The sequence below is a fragment of the Ammospiza caudacuta genome, chromosome 1, assembly GCF_027887145.1.
Source record: "Ammospiza caudacuta isolate bAmmCau1 chromosome 1, bAmmCau1.pri, whole genome shotgun sequence".
NCBI classification, from domain to species: Eukaryota; Metazoa; Chordata; class Aves; order Passeriformes; family Passerellidae; genus Ammospiza; species Ammospiza caudacuta.
In genome coordinates, this window is record NC_080593.1 from 46,461,165 (window position 1) to 46,481,812 (window position 20,648).

At 48.7% G+C, this 20,648-nt stretch overlaps 1 protein-coding gene across 2 annotated transcripts in view; it reads left to right on the forward strand.

Annotated features, from left to right (window-relative positions):
- The first annotated feature begins 11,462 nt into the window (after positions 1-11,462).
- The window catches only part of LIMD1 (LIM domain containing 1), a 32,812-nt gene continuing 23,626 nt past the window's right edge, over positions 11,463-20,648 (forward strand). The window contains exons 1-2 of one of the 2 annotated variants that reach the window (XM_058808076.1): positions 11,463-11,888; positions 11,973-12,621. In XM_058808076.1, coding sequence (XP_058664059.1) covers positions 11,463-11,888; positions 11,973-12,621 — 1,075 coding nt within the window. Of the gene's footprint in view, positions 12,622-20,648 lie in introns of both variants that reach the window. The other variant, XM_058808070.1, reaches the window with a different exon arrangement.

Here is a 20,648-nt window from a genome sequence, read left to right on the forward strand (position 1 = left end):
TCACGGTAAGATGCTGCTTGTCCTTATTCTTTGGGAGAAAGAGAAGGAAGCACAGAAGAACTAAACAATTGTAACAGAATGTAACTGAAGAAAGCACATGGGGCTTAGTGTCAGCCTTGGGAATATATCCTGTTGGAAAGCTGGCTTGGCTAATTGCAGATGCATAAATGTGATTCCAGGACTAAACACCTGTCCTGATATGTGCTAACCCAAATGTTAGGTGTGCTTTGCTCCCTGGATCTCATGTTTGGGTGCCCTACCATTAACTAGCATTTAAAGTTTGAAGGAAACACTACAAAACACTACAAAGTGTTAATTTAAAAAATAATTTCTTGTGCTGACCAATGGCCTTGGGCACAGCAGGTAGCCAGAATGGGGTGGTTTGATACATTTCACATAAATTTCAGAGCCAAGCCAAGAAAAAGGTCAGATTATTTAGCCAAGCCCTGCCTTAGCCAGGGTTCTCCTTCTTAGCTGATGTGTTTGTGTTGGCACAGGCATGAGAGGTGCAACTTCAGCAAAGTATTGATGGTTGTTTCTGCATGGAACAGGATGGAAGTTGCTTCCTGTGCATGAGCCATCTCAGAGACTTACAGGCCACTCAAGGCTCTTGTAGTGCCTAGATTGTGAAACTTGAATTGAGATTCTTTTTTTTTTTTTTTTCCTGAGGGGTTGATTAAGTGAAAATAGCCATCATGTTTCTAAAAATCAATCAGACATTCCTGAAACATAAAGCCATTCTCATACCTGATTCTAGACAGGTTATTTGTACACTGCGTTGCTGATATATCCACATGGAAATATTTATTGTGTTCAGCAAATGCTTGAAAAGGAGTTTCCAAGGAAACAATTGCAGGGTTCATTGTGAAAGAATGTTTTTTTCTTTAACAGTCATCCAACTAACTAGTCCAATAAACCAGCCATTTGTGAGCCATTCTAACAGTTAAGAAATCAGCAGTAACAACCAGCGAGGCAAATACAGAGGTCTGCAGTAACCTTCCAGCCCAGCAGGCATCCAGACTCTATACTGAATTGAAACCAAGAAAAATATCCCACATAACAGTAAATAAGTCTCACAGATCCTCAGCAACCAGGCCCAAGACAGATCACATTGCCATGTGGGCACTAGCTAAGCAATGCCAATATTCATTTGGGGTTTATGCATTCTTGGTACCAAATATCCAGATGCATAACAGAGATGCCAGGCTTAGTGAGCATGTTTGGCTCTACACAAAACTCTTCTGATTCCTGCTTCCTCCTGGACCACACTTGTGCAGATTTTCTCTCCAGCAGTCCTTTGACACCACAATGACTAAGAAATTGAATATTTACAATTAAGATGTGGTCTTTGCAGTTTTAAGACTCCAGAAATCTGAGCCACAAAGGAATGCATTCAGACATTCGAACACAGGCCTTTAGTTGGAGTTAAAATAATTTGAATTCCAGTGTCTGCCTGACATATATGTTGTTATAAATTCATAAAACTCCTGTTCAGAACCCCCTTAAAGGACTGTAAAAGAGATCCTTTGAAGTAAAATCTGTAGCACAGCCCAGTCCTGCTTTTTTTCTTTTTTCTTTTTTTGCCTTTTTTTTTTAATGTAAAAGGTTTAGCACACCCTGTGGAACCAGGGTGTGGGGGTTTTTTAAAACTTTTTACAGAGTTTTTCTTTGGGGGAAGGTGGCATGTTTGATGTAAATAAAAACTATAAATTTACAAGGATGAAGAAGGATGTTGTAAGCCCAGCAACCCTGTGGTGCCTTTAAACAAAAGCTGCAGTCACTGCAGGGCCGGGCAGCCGCCCACAGTGTTTATTGCTGTTAGCACTTGAGGGTATTTGCTCTTGCCCGAGGAAGTGAATTGTAGATGTCACTTGGTGATTCAGGCAAAAATCAAAATAGGGAATAGATTTCTACAGGCTAAAAAAGGAAAGGTAGTGAGCAGCAGACTCACAAAAAGTGTAAGGTCAGAAGTCCCGCCAGTGTGTTTATAGTAAGTTGTAATTCAGTGTGGTCTAGGGGATACAAAAAAGGTGGTGAAAGAATGAGTGAGAGAGATGATGCAGACGGTGTGACAGAGCCTAATCCCTGCTAAGTGTATGTTTGAAGGATGGCAGAGGTGCCAGCAGCAGAACTTTGCTGTGTGCTGGCAGCCACTGACATTTCTTCCAAGGGTGACCTGCTCTGAAGCACAATCACCGTTTGTTTTACAGTAATTGTGACTCACAGGTTCGGTCTGTGGCTAGATGGGTCTGATAATGACATACAGGCTGCAGCCTGTTACCCAGCCTTTGTAAAATAACTCAGGACAGAAGTCTTATTTATTTGGCAGTTGTTATTTGTGCCACAGTAGAGAGGCATCTTTATGCCTAATATAGATTGTGCCCCCTTGGAGAGCTCAGTGGGTAAATAGTGCTGGAGGTTGAAATCTGGGCAGGGGACACTTGAGAAGTGAGAAGGAAGGGTGCTGGCAGGTGATCAGTCAAATTGCACTGCATTCACACACGGTAAAAATGACGTGGTGCCACTGTCCTTATTCCATGAAGTGAACTCCAAAGATGATGTGGGAGGTTTGCTAAACCCAGTGGGACAGGCCCAGGACAAGCTGCTCCAAGAAATGGATCCATGGCACAGAAGGGGCATTTTCAGCATCCTGTCCATCTAAGGGATAGAGGATTGGTGGTTGCACTAATCCAATCTATGTTGAATTTCTATTTTAAGTACTGTCAGATTTAAAGAATAATTACTACCCACACTTTCTACCCCAAAATTGTTCATGTGACTAAACTTAAAAAAATCCAGCCCTCAAACATTGATTCTGGGAAAATCAAAGCTGGCAAAGTCCTGAAAGGTCACCAAGTACTTTTCCTATGCCATTGATTTCATGAGAAAGGATCTCAGATGCTGGGGTGATGGGGGCACTGAAATGTGCTGGAAGACGTCACTGTGTAGAAAAATGTGTTATTTGGTGTGGGTGAGAACTGAGGTGACATGGACACACCCGTGCTCCTTTGCAGCAAGGCAAAAGAGCTTTTTCTATCACATAAAGGACACTGATAGCTCTCTATCCAGCTTGTTCCACCTGTGCTTTGAAAAAAAAAAAAAAAACTGTACAGGAGCATTGCTGGACAGGCATTTATATTTCCATGACCTTTATTAGAACCCAAATATGGAGATTTGGTGCAAAATAAAATCTGTGTGCTGTCTTATCATACTAATGCTACAGAACTGACATCAGGTTAATAATGACATTTTCTCATCTGACTTTCTAAAGCCTGCTTGTTTCTTCTGGAGGGAGTATTTCCACATATAAGGCAGGTTGAACAGTCTCTCCTCTTTGTCTCTCCTCCTTCTGTGTAAAGCCTCACAGAAAGCTATTCCTATTCTCTAAGCCTTTCACAACCAACATGCACTAGAAAGAATGTTAACTAGTGCACTGCTGGTTCCTTCCTAGGGAGGTTTGCAGTATGGGAGGTTTTTCTAAAAGCTTGCTATAAATGAAGAAGTAATTGGGGCTGGTTGGTGGGTTGGTGTTTTGAGGTAGTTTTTGATTTTGGGTTTTTTTTGTGGGTTTTTTTGTAGTTTTGCAATACTTACTACAGTTTACAGATGAGATTACATTTTACAATGGGATTGGTTTTATTCATGTATATTTACCCACTTGGAAGAGTACATATGCTGGCTTTGCTGGATGCTTTTTTTTTGTTTCTATGTTTCATCAGTCCTCTCCTTCAATGATCTGGGCTGATTTTGTATCGAAGGACTGAGCTGAACAAGTGTTCAATGTTAAACCAGGTCTGTCACCACAGAACCCGAGTGGTGAACATACATACTATCAGTCTGCTTTTGACCTTAAAAAATGTTGCTGGAACTGGTTAGTGGTTAGTTTAGGGGTCTTTTTCATGGAAATGGGGTTTATGTCTCAAAGTAGTAGTATGAAGCTGATGACAGTAGATGAGACAGAGTGTTAAGCATCTCCCAGCCCTAGCAGGAGAACTGAACTGAAGCATTATCTCTGTGCAGAAGGGGAGAGAATCAGAGCTCTCATCTGCAGCCCAGATGATAAAAGAGATCTTGCCTGACATGTGGAGGAAAGGTGGGAATTTTTTTCCCTTTCCTGAATAATGTGGCTTTCCGGTATCACAAAGCAGTCTTCAGTCACTAACCCTGTCTGTCCCAGGAGGCCCCAAGTCACACACAGCCTTTGTGACTCGTGGCACTTCTCTCACTCAGGTAAGCCTGGGGTTGGAAAACTTCAGGTCTGGTTTGAAGCCCTGGGTAGTTGCCATCCAGCACCATCTTCCATACAAAGCTTTCCAGGACATTTCCTGGCATTCTCGTCTGCCTGGGCCACACCAATTTGCTCTCCCTTCTGAGCTGCTGAGTTTCTCACTAAGCAAAGGAATTTGTAAATGGGACAGGCTTAAGTACAATGAGTTGAATATTCACACTCTGCTTGCACTGGTGGTGCTCAGCCCTGGCATAATTCTTTTATTTGAGAAGCCTGGTCTTCTTCACTATAACTCTAAACAAAACCTGTACATTTACGTGAGTAGAAATGTGTGCTTTGTGCTTGCTCTCTGGGCTGCCTGCAAGGGGGTGGCCAACACACTCACATATAAGGCTCAGAACTTCCTCCCCTGCCAGTAGTTTTTTACACGTGCCAAAACCAAGCGTAAAAGGTCCAGGGTTGTCCCTACAGCCGCATCCCACTGCCAAAGGAGACACGCAAGGCAAGCTGCTGAGCAAAGGGACTTGCTTTTCAATAACTCTGCCTGGTGCCAGCAATACATGAAGCAAAATATGTACGAGTCATAACAGCTGTAGGTGATCCAATCCACTGATCAGGAATAATAAACACAGGACACATAACTGGGGCAGAAAAAGAGAGTGATTTAATAAAGGAACGTGACACATTGCTGGCAATGGCAGCCTGGGTTTGTTTCTGATGAAGATTAAGAGAATCGGCATAACAGGAAATTGTTTTCTGCTACAAAGGGAAATCAATTGTCTTTAAGCACATAGCGGTGTAATTAGCAAATCTTACTAATTGTCACAAAACAGAAACACAAGTGTACGTTGCTGGGCTGGTTAAGCCAAGGAAGTATTGTGAAAAAGATCTGTAGAAGCTTTTAGAAGTGAATATTTTTCTTCAGTACGTCTCCATCCCTGGAGAGCCCCATCGCTGGATGAAATAGCAAGGGTACAACAAAAACATGTAATTCCCAATTTTCCCATGTGAAAGAGCATTTAAAAACATCTGTTAGTCAGAGAGCTTCTCCTACATGCACGGGGGAACAGAGTGGATGCACTGACTGCATCTGGCAAAGCCACTCGAAGTGCAGGGAGGCACGTGAGGCCGATGACTGATGGCAGGATGTCGTCTGACCTGTGGAGTGCTTCCAGCCCAGCATTACTGGGGGCCACGTATGTTGGTTAAAAAGGTCACGGCGCTGTTTGTGTTAATGCACTGATAAAGAGGCAGGGAAACAGAGCTGGAAAATTCTCCAGGCGAGCTCTTGTTCTGATAAAAGGCTCTTTTCAGTAGAAAATGGAGAAAACAAACTATTCCACATTCTTTTGAGCAGGGGTAGGAAAACCAACTGCATCGGTGCAAATCTGCAGTCACTGAAAGGAAGTGTTCTGGCCCATGGAGTGACAGCTAAGGGAGACCAGTGACTCCAACACCACTGATGGCACCTGGAGAAACTGAGGAGAGGAAGGTGAAGGTTCTTGTCTGCCCCAGAGCAGTAGCTGAGCGCCTGGCACCCAGCTCTGGCCTTCCTCACAGAGACTGAGCTGCTGCTACTCAGGGATCTGCAGCTTCTCTCTCTGCTGCTTCCTGGGTTCCTGTTTGGATCTTGGTGATTCCCCATGGCTCCTCTAACCTTCCCAAGGTGGGGCCTGCCAGGTAACTCTCCCTGCCTCAGTTTACCCACCTGTAGGCAGGGCCCACAGCATCCCCACTGGACTGATGCTGCATGAGCAGCTATTTAAGAAGGAGCTGCCTCTCCTGAAAGGCAGTGTGGAAAGGTGTCCCTGTACTGCCCTGGCCTTTCTCTCCCATTAGTGTTAATTAATACTCCTAGCATAATACCCTGCCAGAGGTAATGCCCTGTGGTAGACACTTGTAGCACAGCAGGACCAAAACATGCAAGTCTGGATCCATTTCTGCCCTGATCCCAGGGGCATGGGATGCACCAACCCAGGCTGCATGGTGAGCATCTGGGCAGCCCCCAGCCCCAGACTGCCCCTGCAGCTTGGGGGCTCATTGTGCAGGCAGCAGGCAAGGCAGGCTGCAGGCAGGGCTGGCAGAGCCAGCTGCAGGCAGGGCAGGCCTCCTGGAGGAATGCAGGGGCCCCTGGGGCAGCCGTCAGGAGGAACAACACATCCCTGCCCTGCCCTGCCGCCTTCCTGAAAACCTTTGGGAAGGCAGAGGCTGAGGTTTGGCCTCCCCACCTCTGCAGCGTCCCATCCCACAGTCTGCAGTCCCATCTTGCAGTCTGGGTCCCAGCTTGAGCCCAGCCTTCCCACCCACAGCAGCCCCCAGGCTCACCTCTGCAGTCACCTTGCTTCATCCCTCCCTCCTCCTCCTCCACCCTCTGATTTGCCCTACAGTGCTGTGCATCATCTTCCTAGTATAAAGCATCTGGCAGGTGCAGATAAATGGCACATTTAATGAAAACTTTTATTAAAAAGCTGCAAGGAAAGTCCATCATTTCCCCCTGCTATTCAGTCAAGAGTTCAGAGATGCCGTGGCACTGCCTTGCAAAAAGCTGAGAAACACATTTGCTCCTGCAAGAATCAAGCCAGGCTCTATGCTGGAAATATTTCTGCCTTATAAATTGCTTGCTTTGTTTATACTCTAGCCCTGAAGCCTTTATTACTTTCTTGCTAAAACACACCAGAGCATGTATCTCAGGCCCTGCAGAGTGGTGTGCATAGTCCTGCAGGAAATTACCTGCCTGGGACAGCCACGGCCTGGAGATACACAGGTACTGGGACCAGCCCTGGACGTGTCCACAAACAACCTGGTGGGCTGCCAGCCACTGGCTCCCCACACTCATTTGGTTGCAAATAGGCAGTGTGAGCATGCAATAGTTGCTTTTGGAGAGAGATCTGGCTGTGAATTTGCACCCAGACTCCTCCTAATCATGTTTTCCCATAAACTATACAGCCGCGGGCTGTTGTCATGCTTTAAAATATGAGGGCGTTTTCTCCCAGACTGAAAAAAGATCGGGGCGGGGGGGAGGGCAGGGGAGAGAAACTTGTGAACTTGTGTTGGAGAATTTCTTCACATTTTCTCCATCTCTCTGCAATGTGAGCCCAGACACCAACGTGGCAGCGAGAAACAAAGACAGAAGATCCCCTTCCTGCTCTCCCTGGCCACTTCCCTGTTTAGCCAGGCTGGCAGAGCTGTGCCCACCCTGGAGGGCCGTGCTGCCCCAGCACAGGGCTGTGCTGATGTGCCCAGCACTCCCGCCGAGGTGGAGCCAAAAGCTGGGAACACCACTTGGGGCTGCTTCTCCCCAGATCACTGCCCCCCTCCACCCCACGGGCAGCTGAGATTGCCACGTGGAGCGGGGCTGAGTTACAAGCTGTCAGCATTATTTTGCATGAATAAATGCAGTGTGTAAGCCTTGCCCACAGGAATAAAAACAGATTAAATGAGCAATGTTTTGGTTTGGGGTTTTTTGTTTTTTTGGGGTTTTTTTTCTCTTCAAGGGGTAGGGTTTAGAATAAGTTAATTCAAATTGGCACATAGATTTTGGTCCTGTGCTACAACAGAAATTGTGGACCCCTTAATTTCTTAATAGGCGTGGGCTGTAAAAGTCACAGGAACTATAAACATGTGGGACCATATCTAATCACAGCAGAAGGGTCTGCAAGTCCGTGTAGTATTACATCTCCAGTCTAGTAGAAAGTTCAAGTTAATCATCTGCTCACTTAAGAATACCCCTAGCCCAAATCTCACAGAAAGAATAAATCCGAGCAGGAAACTTCAAAGGTATTTTGCTGCCTAATGTTCACTGAAAGCGTTGCGAATTCAGCTCCAAAATGCCTTTGAATCGCTTGGCGGCGATCCCCCCTGGAAGGCGCTCGCCATCAAAGTGTCTGCTCATGCATGCGGAGCCTGGAAGGAGGCCAGGCCCAGAGCGAGGGGTTCCCTATCCAAAGGGCTTCAGCAGCCTTTTCCACGTAAGCATTGTTCTGCAGACAGCTGATTTGATCCTCTGGCATAGGAAGGAAATGTACTTTACAGAGCTGGTGAAGGTCAGCAGCATCCAGAGCGGCCATTTGGCAAGAAGACTGCTTCCCCCACTCCTTCCCTCTGCAAAGGGGTGAGCTCCTGCAGGTCGGACTGTGAAAGGACTTACAGATGTTAGATAAAAACTAAAAACAGCAGAAAATATGTGCATGACCCTAAAAAAGAAAGAAAGAAAATGATCTGATGGAAGTTAGATTCTTCCTTGGTTTGTGTGTTGAAAGCTGAAAATAAAGACATCTACTCCCAAATCCTTCTGCTTCACCAAACAGTTTGTTTTTTAGAGGGATGGAAGAGCCTCATCTCTGTGTCTTGGAATAAAAAAAAACTCCAGTAGACACAAGTCTGAGTCTGATGTGCTGGACAGAAGCATGGCCTCCCCTGATTAACTTCACATCCTTTGGGGAGAAGGAGGCAAGAAGGTGCACGCTGTGTAATTTCCTTTCCAAGTGCTCTTTGTCCACGTTGCATATTGCTCCAGTGAGCAAAGCACTGCCGGGGCTCACACTCCCATCCTTATCTACCTGGTGCTCTGTTTCCTTTCTGTCATTCTCCATACAAATATGAACTCAATATGTGCTTCAGTACCAACTTTGTTGTTACTTACTGTTTTAACACTGAAGCTTGCCCATTTTCATACTGAAAACTAGGCATCTCAGCTAAGCCCATCTCCAAAAGCATCCTGAAGCCAGCAATGAGGAGGAGGCATCCCATGCCTCAGTAACTTGCTGTGGTTCTCCTGGTCAGCCCAGGGTGTTGCCAAAAGCAGACTTCCAGGAACACCTTCTGAGGATGCTTTTTAGACACTGAAACTGTTTTGGCTTTCATTGCCCCAGCTGAGCTCTGCCTCAAACATCACAGTTTTGGTCAAGACCCAAAGAAGAGGTAGTCACTCTGGCTCTTAGTAACTGGTGGCCTGAGCCTACACCTGCCTGGCATGAAGCAGCTCATGGGGGCCACTGTGGCCTCTTCCAGCCACAAAATGGGAGGCAAACCCCTTCCACTCCAGCCAAAAAAGCCCTGGCGCAGGCAGGGGTTTGCTGTCTTTGCACCATGGATGGAGGCTAAACCCTCCTCCTGAATTTATGGGACTTGTGCAAAGTGGGGTTTAGCCCCCAGGCACCCAGCTTCTCCCACAGTGAAAGAGAGCTTGTAGGGATCAGCTTGAGAGAACTGTGACACCCCTCCTTCCCTTACCCCCACCGCAGAGGAGGGCTTGGAAAAGTCTGATAGATGAGATTGCTTGATAGTTGGGATGTTTCCCTGATATTGTGAAAAGCTCCAGCATTATCAATCTCTTTAAAAAGTGGCAGATCTCTTTAAAAAGTAGCAATATATGCTGGGGTGCCACTTCTCCAGATCCTGAGGACTGGGGGAGCTCTGCTGCTTTGCCCTGTGCCAGGATTCCCATCTGCCTGTCTTCCCTAGAAACCATAAACTCCCTTATCTAGAGCTGTGCTATGGCTGGGCTAATTTTTGTAAGTCCAAAGTTCATCATTTATCAGCTCAAGCTCCAGCCTAAGTCTGTTGCTGCAGGGACAAGCCTCCAGCCTCTTGGAGACACCACAGCAGTTCCAAGGTTGCCCTGAAAGAAGACAAGGCACCTTTTCCAGGGGCTCACAGTGCCATCATTTTTAAGCACATTGGGCCGAATCTCACATGAAGAGTCAGGATATTTTAGGTCTGACCTCAGTTGCTCAGGAGGCTTTGTTGGTGTTTTTTTTTTTTTTTTACTTCTGACATGTTTTGATCACAGCCCAATTCATTATTATTAAAGGCAGAGAATTTCTACATTCCTTAACATTTGGCCCTCCCTCTTGGAGCCTGGGGGAGAATTACAATAACAAGTTATGGGAATGCCAGACACGTGCCTGGGCCCGCAGGATCGACTGCACCAGTAAGTTTAGAGAGAGGTACCACAGCTCCCTACCAACCAGCCTCTCCCAGGAACCCAGCAGAGTTCCCACTGCTGCCCTCCAACCTCTGGCAGCCCCAGGCTGTGTTTTGCCGTGAAAATTTTGTAAGTGGCCCAGGCTGACAGAGGAGGGAGGCCGGGATGTAAAGTGTAGATTCACATGGGTGAGTATTTAGTCATAGGCATGAAGTGTCCCGATCTCATTGGGGCACCCCAAATGCAGTTTTACACACAGCTTCTGTACCCTTTGAGCATTTGGGAACAGCATGATTCGCCCAGTCCCTATGTATCACAGGTACGCTGAATTACAAAGCGACAATTATTTTAACATGTCATGATCCATCTGCTTCTTTCCTGATCTAAATGTCTCTGGAGGTGGTCTTGCTGCAGTTACATGTATGATGCTGGATAACGGGGTGGGGGTTCCTGAAGGTGTCCAGAAGGCTGGCATGCTGATGTTATCTTGGGCATCCAGAGGATACCTCTGGATACCTTCAGGCAAGGGGTCATCTTCCTGCGATGATCCAGGGCCCTTTAGTCATGTTAACTTAAACGTTAGACTTAAGTTAACTTAAGTCATGTTAACTTAACGCTTAAGTCATGTTTACTTAAGCGTGACTATCCAGCATAGAATGTCTATCTACACCAAGAAAATTCATACCATTTCCTACCATACAGACCAATTGCCCCAATAGTTATGGAATGAGAGTTTCCTCGCAGTTTTTCATGTGGGAGTAGGACTGTTGGTTTTTTTTCTTCCTCGACGGGTGTATGTGATTTTTCACAAGGCTTCTTCAGGAGGATTTACAGGCTGCAGGGTGAAAAGGAGCAATATTATCCAGCGGGGAGACGAGGCAAACCCACCTTCCTTGCATCACGCGGGTGACTTTAACCAGCGTGCTGGTTAACCCCCTTCCCATCTCCGCAGCCTGACCCGAGCCCTTCCCGAGCCCGTTCGGAGCCGCACGCGACCCTTTCGGACGGACCGCGCGCGCCCCCGCCGCGGCGCGGGGGCGAGCAGCGCGCGCTGCCTGGGGTGGGCGTGGCTTGGGGCGCGGTCAGCGGGGACGGTCGGGGCGTGTTCACTGTGGCCACGCCCCCTTCCCGCGCCCGCAGCCACGCCCCCGACGGGGACGGGCGCGGCGGGAGCGCGGCGGGACGGAGCGGCTGCCGCTGCCGGCGTTGCCTTGATCCCGGCGGGAAGGAGGCGAGGAGGAGGAGCAGGAACAAGGAGAGGAAGAAGAAGAAGAAGAAAGCGGGGATCTTCCCGCTAAGCCGGGCAGGATGGACAAGTACGACGATCTAGGTCTGGAAGCCAGCAAGTTCATCGAGGACCTCAACATGTACGAGGCCTCCAAGGACGGTCTCTTTCGGGTGGACAAAGCTGCCGGCAACAACCCCGAGTTCGAGGAGACCAGGCGGGTGTTCGCCACCAAGATGGCCAAGATCCACCTCCAGCAGCAGCAGCAGCAGCAGCAGGAGGAGATGCTGATGGCCGCGATGAACGGAGGGGCTGCCGCCTTCCACCCGCCCCGTCCCAGCCCGCCGGTGGCGCGGGGTTCGAAGCCGCCCCCCGCCGCCGAGGGGCCGCGGGCGAGGCCCTGCGAGGGAGCGGAGCGCGGCTTCGGGGAGAGCGGCGCACGTGCCGAGGCCCCGGGGAGCCAGGCCGGGCGCCGGGGCTGGGAAGCGGAGCCCGACAGGATCCCCCGAGCGGGGGCCTCACAGCCCGGCGTGGGGCGCGGGGAGCAGCTGGCCGGGAGCCCCGTCGAGCCCCAGCCGTGCCGCGGCGGGCAGGAGAACGGCGGCGAGGGCAGGCGAGGTGTCGGGGGCCGTGAGCCGATGCCCGCCGGACAGAGGTCCTCCTCCTTCACAAACGCCGGGACCCCCTCGGCACCCTCGGTGGGGCCAGAGGAGCCCCCGCCACAGCAGAGGTCCTCATCCTTCTCGGCACCCTCAGCGCAGCCCGCTCGGGGGTTTTCAGGCTCCGCTGAGCCCTGCGGTCCCAAAGGCGGAGGAGACGGCAGCCAGCCGTGGTACCAGGGTGTCTCGCTGTCCTTCCCGCCAGGCTCCGCACCTGCTGCTCCCAGTGTGGAATACCAGCACGCCGCTGCCTACCCCGGCCCAGGCGGTCACTTCGTGGCCCACGGTCAGAACCACAGGCCTGGCAGCGGCAGCGGGAACCCTGAGCCCGGCTCCTCACGCCTGGCTTCCCGAGGGATGGTGGCTCCCAATGCCCAGCAGATGCTTTTCCCGGAGGGCGTGAGCGGACCACGGTCAGACTCTGGGCACCTGGATGGCTCCAGCCCAGCAAAGGTGAAGCTGCCCTGCCAGACCCTCCTTCCGCAGCCTGAGCAAGGGCCGTCGGCGGCTGAGCTGAAGCTGGAGGCGCTGACCCAGCGCCTGGAGCAGGAGATGGATGCTCGGCCAAAGGCCGATTACTTCGGTAAGAGGCAGTCCCCCGTCGGCACGAGGAGGGCTCACTGCAGAGTGTCACGGCAGGGTTCAGACCTGCAGGATTGCATTGGCCTATACATATCCTTGGTTGTGCTCTGTCAGTTCCCCAGAGCAGAGGCTTTTTATTTAAATTTTATTTATCACAGGGATTAGAAGCTCTTCCTCCTGCGACACCTTTTTCTTTAATCCTACCTCTCTAATTTTAAAGCAAAGGTAGTTTAGCAGCTTTGCCGGGGGACAGTTCTGGGAAGAAGCTGAAACAGTGTATTTTGAAGTGCCCTTCATTCCCAGCAGTCAGGCACTTAACTTTTCTTGCCAATGCTCCTGGTTCTGTGTGTCTTACGAGGATTCCCGACCACGTGTGGGTGGGAAGGCAGCCATCCAGCCTGCATAGGCTGCCGTCATGGAGAAGAACACGGAGTTCAGGAAGAGAGAAGTAGCTTGGAGATGGGGAGGGCGGTGGTTTCCCAAAGTTGCCAGGATTTCCCTCTGCCCCCAGATGCTGATTCCCATCAGCAGTGAAATGATTGGTGCATCCTGAAGGTGGAAGAACAGGCAGTAGGCGCGTTCTTCCCTAACTCTGGGGTCTGTGGCGAGTCCAGACCACCACCAGAGGTTATCACTGGCACTTGGCAGTGGAAAGGAACCACTTACATGCCAGGACTCCCGATGAGAATATTGAATGTCCTCCTGGATTAAATTGATTTGCTACCCCAGGATGGCGGGAGGTCAGGGTCAAATTGCGTGTTTCCGTTCCCTGCTGTGCCACTTCACAATTTACCAGCAGATAAGATAGCTCAGCTTTTGGGAGAGGGAAACCCAGAGTGAGTTGCTGGGAAGGCTGGAAACTCCATGGTTAACTTAAGAAACGATGGGAGCAGGCCAGGTGTATGGATTTTCCTCATGGTTTTAGACCTGCAGTCGCAGAAGTGGAACAGGGACAGATTAAACTGTTCAGCCTGGTGCTGAGGAAGGGTTCTGTGCATCTTAGCCTGCACAGGGTCCTGTCTGCTGGGGTCGGTGGGTGGCTCCGTGGTGGTCTGAGCCACCCCAGAGCTTCACACCAAGCTTTGGGGGTTTAGCTGGGGGGACCACCGAGAGCTGAGCTGCACATTGCATAGCTAAATGTGTTCCTTGGCAGCAGGCAGGGGGACTTGCCCGCAGAGGGCTGTGCCGGGCTTGTTTATCTTGGTATCCGAGACTGGGTTAAGCCCTGTGGCAGGGCAGTGGCATTTTTTATCCTGTCGCAGAAAAGTGATGCGTTCAGCTGCTCTGCTCACAGTGTTTTGGCCTGGAAAGAAGTTTTGGCGCTTTCCGTCCCCTGCAGGAAGCGCGCGGTTTGAATGAGCACAGGGAGCCTCGCTGGGGGGGGGCTGAATGCCGTGATAAGGAGCTGATAACGGGGATGGGGTCGGGACAGCAGGCTCCTGGGGAGTGGTGCTCGAAAATGGGAATGTTTTTCTGGAGGTGACATTCAGCTCCACTGGGGAGGTGTCAGGGGTCTCTCCAGCAGACCCTGCTGTGTCTGCTCCTCGCGGTGTGTGTAAACAGCTGGATCATACCTCATCCAAAATGTGCCTGGGGATGGCTCAGGAGGCAGAGGAACCCAGTTAATGGCCTGATTAATTTTACATTTTTGTCACAAAATAAGGATGCGAGGCAGGAGGAGGCTTCTGTCCCATGGGAGATTTATAGTGAAGCAGGAGTATTTTCGGCAGCATGGAGAGCCCGGCTGGTCCGGTGGCTGAGTGAGCCCCAGGGAGGGAGGAGACACCGAGGCTGCCTGATCCCCAGGGAGGTGTTCTGACATCCTCCTGCCACGAGGTTTTGCACCAGGATGTGATATCTGAGAAATTTGGGAAGGAGGAGAGTGAGAAGGAAAAAAAGAAATTATGCAGTCTTGGCACAGGGAAAAGTAAAGTTTTGTGGAGCCTCAGTTCAGCAGACAAAGGTTCAGCAGATCTGCCCTGCTGAAGACCAAGGAACAGGAAGGAACAAGTATCGAGGTATTTTAATTCTGGGCCTCCTCCTCCCCCTCTCTTTCTCACTTTTATTTTCATTTTTTGCAGTTACCTTACTTGCTTTGAAGGAACAAAGGACACAGCTGGCCTTCTCAGCCATTTTTTGCTATGCCCTACTCTCAAGCTACCAAACTTTAGTATGTAAAATAAACACTTTTATGCAATAGTGATAAAAAGGATCAATAGTTTGTTTTGTTGCAGACTTATTCCCCAGTGAAGGGAAGTCTGTTGCAGCACTTTTGAAGTTCATCAGAGCCAGGAAATGAAACCAAGACTAAAGTACAAATGACCCAAGTATTTTATAGAAAATATTTTCAGTTCTCCTAATTTTGTGTGCTACTTTTGTAACAAGGGAATGTTTTTGAAGATGGGTCTGTCTGTCAGGTTAACATACTGTCCTTCAGTCTTTCTCAGTCAGGACCAGATGTTTATAGAAAACAATTAAATCTGATCACAGTAAAGCAGCTGCTTTCTCCTTCACTGTGTGAAAATGTGTGCTTGTGAGTGAAAGCCTAGAAAAGGATAAGCCAGGGACTAGGTAAAATACAGGTAGGATGCTGTGCTGAGGAGCAGCAGTCTGGTTATCTGTCAGCACCAGCTTGCTGTGCAAAATGCTTTTGTCTGCTCAGAGTAGGTATAATTAGTGAAAGGAAAGGAATACACAAAGCCAAGACTTCGCTCTGGTTTCTTTTCCTTTTGTTTTTTTGGAAGTAGTGACCTGTGTGTGAGCTGCATGGGCTGTGCGTGTCTCTGGAGGAATTTCAGTTCTCCAAGAGGGCTTTGAAGTGCTGATTTGATTTATGTGGGCTGTCAAGGAGGACACAGGGAGTCTCAGGTATCACCCAAGTCTTTTGCTTGGGGAAGGAAAAGCTGAAGTTGCTCAGAGAGCAACTGGTTGCTTTCTAGAGAAACTGGTTCCCGTGAGAGAGACTGGTTCCCATGCAGCAGAGAAGGGCCCCCATGTGTCTGGGAGGTGTCACTGGAAGCCAGCTTAGGATGTGTTTAGGTTTTGGTGTATTATTTCCAGAGAACATTCAGGAGTGAGGTGCCCAAATCCCACTGATTTCCCATGGAGTTGCTTTGGGTGCATCAGCCTTCATCTCCTCTTGGTGACAGTAGATTAAATAGGAGCAATCAGGGGAGCTGCAAATCCTTTGGTAGCACCACCCAAATGTTCAGGGTTAGGTGAAGTGACACCATCCCAAAGACTGAAGGTGCCTGATGAGTTTTCAGGTGAGACAGATGCACAACCACACCAAGTATCTGCCTGCACTGCCTGGGAGTGACTTGTGCTGGGGTCTGCAGGGAGGTTTGACTGCTTGTCTTAGCATGCAGTGCCTTGGTCTGCAGGCACAGATGGATGCTTCTAGAGGTGTAACGTGTAGCATCACGTTTTTAACAGTGCTTTTTTCATACAGCTAGATGGAAATCTCCACCTGATGAGGATTATCTACTCCCTTACCAAGAGCTTTTTATAAAACCATTTTTATGAATGGTTTTTGTGTTACAAATATTTGTTAGCTGTTGTATTCTGGCTTCCTTGTTATTTACAGCAGAGCTGATAAGCTGTGGGTGATTTAGGAGGGCCCTGGGCATCTTGTTTTGCAGTGAAAAGCTGGGATGCTTCCCAGCAGTCAGGCAGAGAATATCTCCTAGCACAGTCTGTAGATTTTTTTCCCTTGGCATAAGCAGAGCAGTAGCTGAGTTGCTGAGCCCTGTGGAGAGCTGGGAGCCCAGCACATCTGAATGGGTGTGAGCAGCTCAAAGGCCAGCAGTGCTCTTTGGAAGTGTGGTGCACAGTGAAGTTGGTGTTTCACCACTGCTGGAACCACAATCTTTTAACTTTGGGGCTGTACGCACCCAGGGATTTTACTGAACCCTGCTGATGGTGGGGCACCAGGACACATTGTGTGCAGCAAAGGTAATCTCAGGGCTGACAAGTGGAGAATTTCTGACTAAAATTAAAGTTCCTCTGAGTCTGTTTTGTCTGTGGGTGATGATGACAATGCCATTTCCACTGAGAATGAGCAGAGGCATCCTTTACTACCTTCTCCTGGGAGAATACCAAAGCTGAAAGGAGACACCTGCCTGCAGCAGAGAGGAGGGGGAGGAAGGGAGAGTCAGGTCCTGGTGGAAGAAGGAAAGCCAGAAGGATCACAACACTTGGAGTAGTGGGTGTGTACAGATTGCAAAGCTTATCTCACTGCAAGAAGCCAAGCAAATAAGTATTGGCTTGGAATATGGCTCTTCAAGATTACAGCAGTATGTGCTTCTCCTCCCTTCCTCTTGGGAGCTCAGCTGGGTTTGCAAGCTAAGGAAAAATCTACCAAAAGGAAATAAAAAGCAAAGAGTTGAGGCAGAGGAGCAATCAGTGTTTCAGCCAGAATACAGTAAGAGTGGGACTGAAAGAAATAAGGAGCCTCATTCATGTGGCATGGGAGTTATCATAATCTCTGATGGCACTATAAGGTACTTAAAATGTCACTGACGTGAGTCTGATGGCATTTTCATCCTTCACTGGCAGTGTGTACATGAAGGTCTGCAGCAAGGTTGGGGGTCAAGAATGGCATGAAAAAGGGAACAGAAAACTTGTGTTTACCAACTCTGTGGTTCTCTGGGCAGGGAGTACCTGTCCATCTTTGTGCAGACAACCCAGTCACCCTGTGATGAATGGAACCAATCTGCCAGGTTTTCCAGGCACTCCATCTCACCCAGGCCTCCAAATCTCCTTGAAATCACCTCTCAGCAAGAATTACTGCTCAGTAGTGGATGAGCAGCATAGCAAGGCATGCAATGTGTGTAATTTAGAGTTTGATGTAGGAATTACTTAGTTAAAGGAGAGCCATAGGAAGGTGGGTGGGTTCAAGTTCCAGAGAAATTCTAAAGTAAAACCAGGAGAACTGAGCATCACACTGTGTGCAACAGGGTGAATGCTTTTCTCAGCAGACAGTCTTTGAAACACGTGTGTGCAAGTGGAGGGCTTGCTTCTCCTGGGATAAATAGGTGAGTTGGAGACACAGCAGCTGCACCTGCACAGGGTCCTCCCTGTCAGAGTGAGTGTCAAGCAGAATTCTGATGGGGAAGACCCTTGTGAAGGTACAACTTCTGCCAAGAGGCATCAAGATCTACTGTGTGCATGTGTGGACAGATGGGAATGATGTTGCCAGAGGGAGGAGTGGTTTTTCTAAGTCCAGCTGGGGGTTTTCTTCCGCAGCCATAAATCCAGCCTCCTGTAAATAAGGGGCAAAACCCAGTTACATCTGATGGAGAAGAGTCAATCCGATTGTGGAAATGTGGCTTGCACAGAGTATGTGGAAGAAGTAGGACAGACTTGCTGTTTCTGGATTAGCCAGATAAGCAGACTCACACCACTGGAATCATCCTGCCCCTGCATTCCTCTTACCTGGGACCAAATTGGCATGGCAAAGAAATCTCACCACTGAAGCACCGTCACATTTGGCTGCTCAAAATGAAGTGACAATATTAGTACGCCCAGCCAGGAGCACTTGTAGGAAAGCTTGGCTGTGCTGTGTGTTGCTGAGAAGGGAGGTGAGGGTAGAGGTGAAGGCTGCTGAAGAGGGATGCTGTTGGAAGAACTGTGGTCTTGGTCTGTAGATTGGTGTTGTCTGAAATGTGGAAATAAGACTTAGTCCCAGAAAACGCTGCTGTTCAGCAAGCCTTGTGTTGAATTTTTAGTGAGTGGGATACAGTAAGTAACTAAACTCCTTCTGGTGAGTGTGAAATAGCAACACTTGGAGGAAAAATGTCTCCAGGGGCTTTGAGTCAGGTGGTAAATGGAAATGCACTTGTTGAATTTTGAGGGTGGGACTGACATTTGAGCACGGGTTCACTTCCATTTCTCACAGCCCTTGAGGTCTGCGTCCAGCCTCTTGGATCATGTGAGCCAAGGCCGTTCCTGGTGAGAGCCCTCCTGGTCTGCAGTGCTGAGATGGAGTGTGGCAAGTGCTGGGAAGTGGCTTCCAGGGCATGTTTTTGGTCCCAGCTCTGCTCCAAAGGTCCCTTTGTTCAGACTCTCAGCTGCAGCGCGGGCGGTTGCTTGCTGCGTGATGCGAAAGGGAACAGAGATTTCTTTGTTGTCCAAGGACGGCTGCCCTGCCGGCAGAAATTGAACTGAAATCAGCAATTTCCATCCCTTTTCCTTCCCAAATCTGGCTGCCATTCTGCCTGTCCGCTCAGGCATGAATTTAGTAGTGCTGTGCATGTGTGGTTTGTCATCCTGGTGGTAAAAGGGAAACCTGTCATTTCTTCTTAATAACCTTGTCTAAGGTTAAAAATCATAATTTCAGAGGGGATGTCTGCTGGGATTGGTACTTGGATAAACACTTGTTGGGAGCTGCAAAGTTACTGAGCGCAGGAATCAGTGATCTTGCTGAACTGTGGCTACTTAGGATCCCTCTGCTTCACGCTGAGGACAGAAGTTTTTGCTAAAAGCCACTCCATGCCAAGAAAATGACCCAGAACTGCTGACTAGTGTCAGTGGCATGTGGGGCTGGAGCGATGCTGCTGACACTTTAACAGCAGCAGCAAGCACAGTCAGCAGTGTTTCGGGAAATAGCCATGGAGCTGGCGTGGGGCAGGGCGTGGAGCCCCCTCTGCAGCAGGATGCGCTTGGAGCTGGCCCCGGCTGCGCTGGCTTTGCACACGGGCTGCTGAGCAGATTTTTCCTTGCTTTTTCCTTGCTTAGCCTAAGCCAAAGGATCAGGATCATTGTGACAGCAGGGAGTGAATGGGAAAAAAAAAATGGAAAGGAAAAATCAATAAAAATAACTTTTTTTCCCCTCCTATTTCAGGCCAGGTGTGCTGAGTGTCAGAGATGAAGGCTGAAGTATGTTGGTTAAAATACTTCAGAATATTATATCTGGAAAAAGCAAAGACTTATTTAGAGAGTAGTTTCACTTGCTAGTGAGATTTAATAGGCTTTCAAGTAAGATTTAGCAGATATATGTAAGAACATAAACTAGATTCAGATGTGCCATAATGCCATTTTTCAATTGTCAACCTTGGCACAGGATATGTATGAATATTTATAGCATGTCTGCTTATGACATAGTTGAGTAATTTAGCACATTACAGTTTTTACAAAAAACATCGTCAATGTGTTTTAAAAGCCCTTTCACTCCGTGACTTTATTTTCCATTTTTTAGGGGCCTAAATATCAAAAGAAGTGGGTGAAAGGGTTAATCAGGGGGTGAAATAGAGCATGGACTGAAAGGAAGGTGGAAGAGTGGTTGGGAAGGTTGAGGGGTGGGAGGTGGAGGTACAGATGTGAGAGCCTTGACAGCTCCTGCAGGATCTGTCCTGTTGGGAAGCCAGAGGGGCAGTGCCTGTGCTCTGAGGCGTGATGGGATAGACAGGAGAGGACAGAGGCAATTTCTGCCCTCCATGGGGTTTGCCTTAGACTACTTAATAGCGGCTTATGCCTGCCAGCATCTTTACTGGGCATTGTGCCTGCACTCAGCTGCTGTGCCTTCTGCCTCCTGCTTCTTCTTGCTGCTCATCCACAGTCAGTGTCACCCGGCTGCCTTGTGGAGAGGAGGAAATCGGAGCATGCTGGTGAGATTTTCTGGAGCAGCCACTCATTGGCACGGAGAAGGGGAAAATGCAGCACTTGCAGTGCAATAAATACGTTGACTCTGTGGAAAGCCTGGTGGGTGTCGTGGAAAATTGGCAGGTTTTCTGCTCGCTAAACTTTCTGCTCGGCATTGCTGCACTCAAGAGGGAATTTTGAGTCGTTAGCTCTTGTGTCAGATCATTGCACAGAAATTCAGGCTGCCCCTGAGCGTGTGCATTCCTGGGAGAGCACATCCATTTGAAAGGCCAATTTTTTCTTATCTTTGCTTTGACTTTTTTATCCTTTTTCTAATGCCTGTACAATTTATCTTTCTTAAAATATCTCTTTCAATAAATGAGATAAACCTGCTCAGTTCAAAAAGACCCGGAAAGTTTTGTACATTCGATGCCAGCCTGAGTGCTG